The 8,097-nt window shown below is 33.5% G+C and overlaps 1 protein-coding gene across 1 annotated transcript in view; it reads right to left on the minus strand.

Moving 5' to 3' along the window:
- Positions 1-7,777, minus strand: part of LOC106078268 (dual oxidase 2-like) — a 33,550-nt gene extending 25,773 nt beyond the window's left edge. The window contains exons 1-2 of the mRNA XM_013239110.2: positions 7,619-7,777; positions 7,336-7,409 (exon numbers count right to left, since the gene is read on the minus strand). Coding sequence (XP_013094564.2) covers positions 7,336-7,375 — 40 coding nt within the window. The 5' untranslated portion in view covers positions 7,376-7,409; positions 7,619-7,777. The remainder of the gene's footprint in view (positions 1-7,335; positions 7,410-7,618) is intronic.
- Positions 7,778-8,097: the final 320 nt, after the last annotated feature.

Raw genomic sequence — 8,097 nt, forward strand, 5'->3', positions numbered from 1 at the left:
AAACACTCTGAAGTATGGTATTATACTAAAATCACCCTTGGCTTTGTAAAATGTTCATTGAATTTGGTGATTGGTGACTGACACTGACTGTACCTTTTTATTTTTTAAATAATTTTTAATTTTACAGGGTTTCTGCACCATTTGTGACCATGCAATGTCCAATGTCAATATGAAATTCCAGGAGTTTCCAGTAGACATAAAATATCATTTTCCAATGAGTTTGAGAACTGTTGTCAGCAGAAACTTTGTGCTTTCCATCTAGTCTAGATGATACTAGATCTTTACCATCTCTAGCGCTGGTTTTAGTTTTAAATTTACCTCAAACCCCTTGGCCTTGGCAACGCTGGGGCAAGTGATTTTTGTCCAACGCCAACTCCAAATAAAAAAAAAGGCATTCACCCCCCCCCCCCCCCAGTAGGGTTTGAACACCTGAAGACTCCCTTAGCTACGCCCATGTCCCACATGTCTAGTCAACACGTTTATTAGTTTATAGAGTGTATATATAGATAGATCTAGATATCTATATTAGATCTAGTATATAGACAAATCTAGATCTAGATCTAGACGTCCGTGACTTACTGGTTCCAAGCGAAAGTGCCAGGTACGTTCTGTGAGTATAGCCTATAGATCTTATCTTATCTTCTTATTATATAATACAGACGTTACTTAAAAAAGAAGATGATTACATCCTACGCGTCATGGGTCTATGCTATTGACATTGAAAGTAGGATATATAAGTACAATACCAAACTTCAATATAGATTATAAAGGCTGAAAATGTTACAATATATATATATATGAGACACACTTTCTCGTTATTAGGTCGAAACTCTGTCAACATAACCAACAATCAACTATGTACAAAATTTTAGTGTGAAATAAAGGATTCAATTTTTTACTTTAGATTTTTACTAAATGTGTGTCTTTTGTCCAAAAAACTTTTGAGTACGAAGAAAGTGTGAGTGAATAAATCTAGTAGGAATTCAAGAAAACTTGGCCTTCAAAGCCTATGTTTATATATTCTCCTTGTGAAGGAGGGGGAAAAAGAGTGATTAGCTTTTATAAATAATAAATAGTAAAAAATCAAAAAAAATCAAGATTCCGCCCACGGTAAAAAATATTCAAGCTATAGTGGGTCTTGTTTTGATTGTCTAAAGTAATCAAATGTCAAAGAATCATTTTCAAATTGAAAACAAACTGAACATTTTATTATCAATAATGAAACTTCTATACCTTAAAGCAAGAAAATAATATATAGGCCTAGGCCTAACATGACTTGTAACATTATTAGCCTACATAATAGAAGTCAGAAGATCGATTTCAGATACCCCGTGATCAATTTGTCGTTGTTTTATAACTTCAAAACCAACAGAACTATAGGCTGTTAGGCCTATCGATAAAAAGTTTTGTTTTCCAAAGGGAGAAACCAGCTTTTCAATGGTCTGTCTAGTTGCTTTTCGACAGAAACGTTATCGACAGACAGACAGCACAAAACTAATAGTGGCTTATCATTTTACGAAGGCAGCTTAAAAAAAAAAAGATTTTAGACTTTTTTGGGGACTAACATATCCCCCTGTGTAAACAGAAAGTACACACAGTGTATCATTACTCTATTTAATTTTTATGCACACCAGTAGAATATAATCACATAAACGTCAATTTCCCTACTAAATGAATAATTAGCTTTTGTCTGAATTTTGCACAGGTAGCTTGTTTTATTATGCCCTGCTTGGCTAAAGTATTCGTATCCTTAATGGTGGTTGGCGATCTATAGGCTATATACTATATAGGTTTTAAAAATGACGAGTCGAAAAAAAAAGTTTAAAGCGTTCTAAAAAAAAAAGAAATGGGCTTTATATCTGGAACGTCAAAATAATTGTTAGTTGCAATTAAAAAGCTAAAAGCATTGACAGATGTAGTGGCAGACAAGGAACAAGGAAGGAGTCCAGATTTAATTGCATAGTTAACCGTGATTATTACAATTCCTCTCTTCAGCTTGCAAATTCATGGGCACTGGGATGGTGGGTGTATTGGTTGACACGGTTCCCCAAAATGGCTCGAACAATTTTCCTAGAAACTTGATATGTATATCTTTTGAAAAAAATAGGCCAACTAGCTATTTGATTTACATTTGGCTAGAGGACTAGAAAATATTCAACAGACTACGTCTTGGGGTATTTTCGCACGTAGGCCTTAATTAGCCCTATTTTATTAAATAGTTTAATCATGGTTTAATAAGCTAATAGACGTTCAGAAACATTGTGCACACCGTCTTCTAAGTCTAGATTCAAGTAAGAACGCTGTCCGAATTCGAACACATAAGTGGCGGCGGGGCTGTGTCTGCCTGAATGGTATTAAGTAAGTGCGCTGTCCGAAACCGAGTATGCGTTAGAAGGGCGGCAGTGGCTCTACCCTCGTCCGGACATAAAAATAAGAGATCGATTTTTGAGTGAGCTACGTTTGGTTTCCACAAGCTAGTTAATGTCATGGCATTAGATTAATTCTGGCAACAAGAGAAAAACTTAAAATTTACAAAAAGATATAAATTTCATATCAGTCAAATCAACCCCTAAAAAAAAAAAAAAAAAAAACCTCAGATCAAAGAAAATCTTAGGATCACGTAAAAAAAATAAACCAGAGGCGTAAATCATTCAAAAGACATTCAAGTTCGGCAAACAATTTTTTTTATCCCTTTCACTCTTGTTTTAATTGTAAACAAGGCTTAGACCGATGAAATATTTAAATGGATGGTGACTTTCTTGTGCGAATGAAAATTCAGTGATCCTTTCACAGAGATATCGTCGTTAATTCCCGGGTTCAACTTCAAACCCAGCCCGCTCTCAACCCCCGTCGTCCTGCGGGAGGTTTGGACTAGGAAGTAAATTATCTTCAACTCTGAAGGAACACCCGAAACATGGAAACCATTTTACAAACATTTTCAGTTCGGGATCTTTAGTAATGGGTTAGAGATACCCATAAGGTAGCAAAGTCCGTGTCGCTACATTGGCACGTTTCAGGCTTCCTAGCTATGAAAAAATAAATTCTACCAATCATTTCAAAATTATGTCATCTGCTTAAAATATTTTAAACTGGTGACCAGGGCCTTCATTTACTAAAATTTGGCTTTACTACTGACATTTCAATGTTCAAAGACAGAAATTCTGTTCGCTAAAAGAATTACAGACCTGAAAGTTGTGAGAAAGACGCTGTAATATGTTAAGAATAGGGCATACATTAACGTTGGCTGCAGAAACAAATGTAAATCGTAAACTGTACTTATACTGTACTAAGTCTATAATACATTGGATTCTTGGGGACATTGGACTGATCCTCTTTCCTCGAGAAACATATTTAGGCATGTTTTGAATACAAAACATTTTTAACAAGAAAAAAACGCCTGAATTTTGACAACGTTGAATGATTTTAGAAACATCCAGATCTAATTAAGCAAAGACTTCTAAATTATGCTATCTGAATCCTAGCTTTCTTTAGGCTTGTTTGAACAGTTATGTGTATCTATGTGTGTCTACAGATTTTTATGTTTGCTACGACATAAAAAAAAAGAAGACCAAATCGGACATGTCCATTACTTTGAGTTCCATAAAGTCTGTAATGATCCGACTCTTTTGGTCGTGTTACAGCTATGTCTAAGTCAGTCTAATATAGCACATATCGCACATGACCTTTTTTAATGGGGGGGGGGGGCTTCAGCACTCAGCCGTTATTTCCCCCTCCTCATTATATGAATTGAGATAAAAACATCAAAAATGATCTTAGAAATTATTTTCACCAAAGAAAAAGAATTAAAAGAAAACAAGATTACAAAGAGAGTTTGTGTTACACAAACTCAGAGGCGGCCCCCGTCGAAGTCGGATCCCTGTCGGATCTGCATATTCGCAAATAATATTCAAGAGGTGATTTAATTTTGATGTAAAATGTTTTACACGTTTCGGATGTTCCTTCAGAGTTGAAGATAATTACTTCCTAGTCCAAACCTCCCGCAGGACGACGGGGGATGGGAGCGGGCAGGGTTTGAACCCTGGGCCATCCATAAATCTGAACGACAGTCCAGCGCGCAAACCGCACGACCAGGCAGCCATCCGATGGTCAAAAGTAATAATGTTTCAAAGATTCATTTGCCGTAAATTTAAATTTAATAAAAAAATAGTAGATTAGTTTTAGTATATTAAAACATTACAATATTGATCAAAACGTTTGGAAATGAAAATCTACACTTTTTTTTTACACTTTAAGTTTAGAAATTGAAATTCTACATCTTAATCTAGTCTATTTTAGTCTAAACTAGATCTAGAAATTCTAGATCTAGACTCTAAAATAATTTTAATTAGAATATAAATCCAGATCTAGATATACTGTAATAAAAATCTAGATCTAGTTTAAAAAATCTAGATTAGATCTAAATCAAGATATCATTCCTTTTTTAAACGCGAGTCACATAACGAGGCTTAATAAACATTACTATACCGAGTTCTTTTTTTCATTTCATTTGAAGAATTAATTCCATATAACGTCAGAGGGAAAAAAAAACACTACGTCACACGGCCTAGCTAGACTAAAAATCGCCTTCATCTATAAGAGCCATTTATCGAGTGTTCATAGACTTTGGTGCACCGAGTGCGTTCTTTAAGCATTTCATTTAAAGAATTCATTCCATATGACGTCAAAGGAAAAAAAAACACTACGTCACACGGCCTAGCTAGAATAAAAATCGCCTTCATCATTACGAGCCTTTTATCGAGTGTTCATAGACATTGGTGCACCGAGTGCGTTCTTTTAGCATTTCATTTAAAGAATTCATTCCATATGACGTCAAAGGAAAAAAAAAACACTACGTCACAAGGCCTAGCTAGACTAAAAATCACCTTTATCAACACGAGCCATTTCTCGAGTGTTCATAGACATTGGTGCACCGAGTGCGTTCTTTTAGCATTTCATTTAAAGAATTCATTCCATGTGACGTCAAAGGAAAAAAAAAACACTACGTCACAAGGCTTAGTTAGACTAAAATATGTTTTCATTAATACAAGCAATTTTTTCGAGGGTTAATAGACATTGGTGCACCGAGTGCGTTCTTTTAACATTACATTTAAAGAGTCCATTCATATGACGTCAAAGAAAAAAAATTCCATTACCTCACAATAGGCTAGTACCGGTACCATAAAAAAAAAATGTCTTTATTTACACGAGATATTTAACGAGGGTTCATAGACATTGGTGCACTGAGTTCTAATAGATATTATTTAAAAAGGATCAAAGCCACATTGTTTTTGCGTTTTGTCTGTCAGTCGGTCTGTCCGTTATCTTGATATAAAAAAAACAACTAAAAGTTATAAAAAATTGATTAACCTTTATTTTACGTTTCAAAACATCGCAATAATTTTTAGGTATGAACACAATTGAAAAGTTTATATAATAGATTGTTCCGGATGTTTGTATAAATAGTAAAAGAAAAAGAGAATTTCAGATAAATCTAATACCGTTAATTAAATTTTTTGGATGGTCTCGTATAAAAATTAGATGTACTACAGCCACGTGGAGAGATTTTCATACCTTACTTTGGTGTTTGGATTCTGTTTTCCTTAAAAATCGAAACATAATATTAACGATAATTAGATTTTTTAATGTTTTAGGTAGAAAGTTAAATGTACTGTAAGAGAGTAGTGAGTTAAAATATTTTTCATAAAAATCCGTAAAAACATTATTTCGTAAATGAGAAGATTATTTGTTTATTAATTAGAAGAGGGAGTTCAAACAATTATTTGGCGTTAGTAGATTTTTAAATAAATTCGGAAATTTCTGGCGACGATTTGTAAGAAACAAAATCCGGAACTTTCTTTATCGATTACATTATTTCGTAAATGAGAAGATTATTTGTTTATTAATTAGAAGAGGGAGTTCAAACAATTATTTGGCGTTAGTAGAATTTTAAATAAATTCGGAAATTTCTGGCGACGATTTGTAAGAAACAAAATCCGGAACTTTCTTTATCGATTACAAAACTTCTATGTTATGTTTTACAAGAAAATTAAATGTCTAAAAAGTAATTTTCAGTAATCAATTCTAGTAAATTACTTTTTTTTTAAAGCCTTATGCGATTTCAAACAATCATTAGGCATAATTCATGTTTTATAAAACAATATCCGGAACATTTTTACACTTAATGAAATATAAGTCAGTATAGAGATTATGATTTAGCATTAATATGCTATTTACATAAAAAACGGAACAACATATTATTGATAATGTGTTTTTGCAACGTTTAAGCATGGAAATTGAATGTAATATAAGTTAGAAGAGCAAACAAACATTTGTTGGCGTTGATTAGTTTTGCACAAAAAAATCCGTAACAATCAATTTTAGATACTAAAAACTATTGAGATGTTATGGGAGGAACATTAAAGGGTAAATCAGATTTTCAATAGCTTTTAGAGTTCTAGTTTTTTAAATCTAATCGTGACGGACAGACCGACCAACAGACAAAACGCACAAAAATAAGCTTCTTTTATTCGGATGGGGGCACTAAACAAAAAATAAATAAAATCTGATTTTTTAAAAAAGTTTAAGGAATTGGTTTAGCACCTGATCATGTTGCGACGTTACGCTACTGCACGAAAATCGCTGCATAAAAAGTCCATTTAAAAAAATGTGCGTGATATTTACATACAAAGTGCATTATTAGCCTTTATAAACAAACAGAAATGTTTTCTTTTAATTTTAGCAGCTAGTTGACCAGAAAAAACGTCTTTAACTATTATTTGTATTTGTTGTAAACATTTTCTGTACATTTTAAAAATATATTTGACTTAGTGATACTGAAAATACACAAAAATTGTCCATCTTTGTTAGCATATTGTAACATTGCCTCCCTTACATTTACGTAATTGTTTTAGAATTGGTGTATTTTTATGAAAAAATCGCTTGCATAATTATTTTTATAAATTAAACGGTTTGCTTTTAGAAAACCAAAAGTAGCCGTTGCACCTAAACTTTTCAAGCCGGATTTAATGATGAAATAATATTTTTCATATCTCTTCTAGTTTTCGAGATCTGAGTGTGACAGACGGACAGACGGACAGACGGACAGACGGACAGACGGACAGACGGACATTTTGCACAAACCTAATAGCGGCTTTTTCCCCTTACGGGGGCCGCTAAAAAGCGCGTGTTGTTTACATATTTTCAATTCTTTCTTAAAGTTTGTAAGTATACTGTAGGCCTATAGGTTGAAACAAATGTTAGATAAACAAAGTAACATGACTAGATAGTATTGGGAGCACTTTGTCATTATAGGCTAAATATGGACATCAATCTTACCGATGTAGAAGTAGAGGGCAACATACAGCCAGGTAATCATCTCGAAGTAGAGCAAATTAGGCCTTATGATGTATCTGAAGATTTAAAAAACAACATCTTAAACATTTCAACTTTATAGAGTTGAAGGATAAATACATTGCGCGTCTTTACGTGCGTACAAGTCTGTGTAACTAATGAAGAGAAACAATAATTTCACTATAAAATTCTTTGGTGATATATTTTTTTTTCTTTTTGTTTAATTTATTTATTTTTTCACTACACTCTACACATCTATACGTCCAACCTTATTGTAAGAAAGCCATAAGCCACGTAACAATGAAACTCCACAGATCTACTCAAGAGATTCTATACCGGGGACCTAACGTCGACCTCAGCGCTGACGTGCATATATCATCTTTTGTTGTGTGCACCCTCAAGTTTGTATGTTTGAAGAGCTACAGAAGGGTGGAGGTCCGGTAGGAGAGTGGCTGGGGCTCAAGAACGGGGAAGTATATTGTATATTACTGGATAGTACGCTAGCTTGGGAAAAACTTATCTGGGCATTTCGTGCTCTGTCTGCTGGGGTTTCATTGGCTCTTGTTTGAGTGCATTTCAGTTTAAAAAAAACATTATTCAAAGTATGGCATTTAAAGTTTTTTCTTTAAGTAGAACAAAAAAAATGTAAAATGTCTTTTAAAAAATTAATGTAATAAGAACTTGGCATGCTTAAATGCAATACATAAAGGAATGGATATATTTTTTTTTTGATGGTATTATTTGAGG

This window comes from Biomphalaria glabrata, chromosome 1 (assembly GCF_947242115.1).
Source record: "Biomphalaria glabrata chromosome 1, xgBioGlab47.1, whole genome shotgun sequence".
NCBI classification, from domain to species: domain Eukaryota; kingdom Metazoa; phylum Mollusca; class Gastropoda; family Planorbidae; genus Biomphalaria; species Biomphalaria glabrata.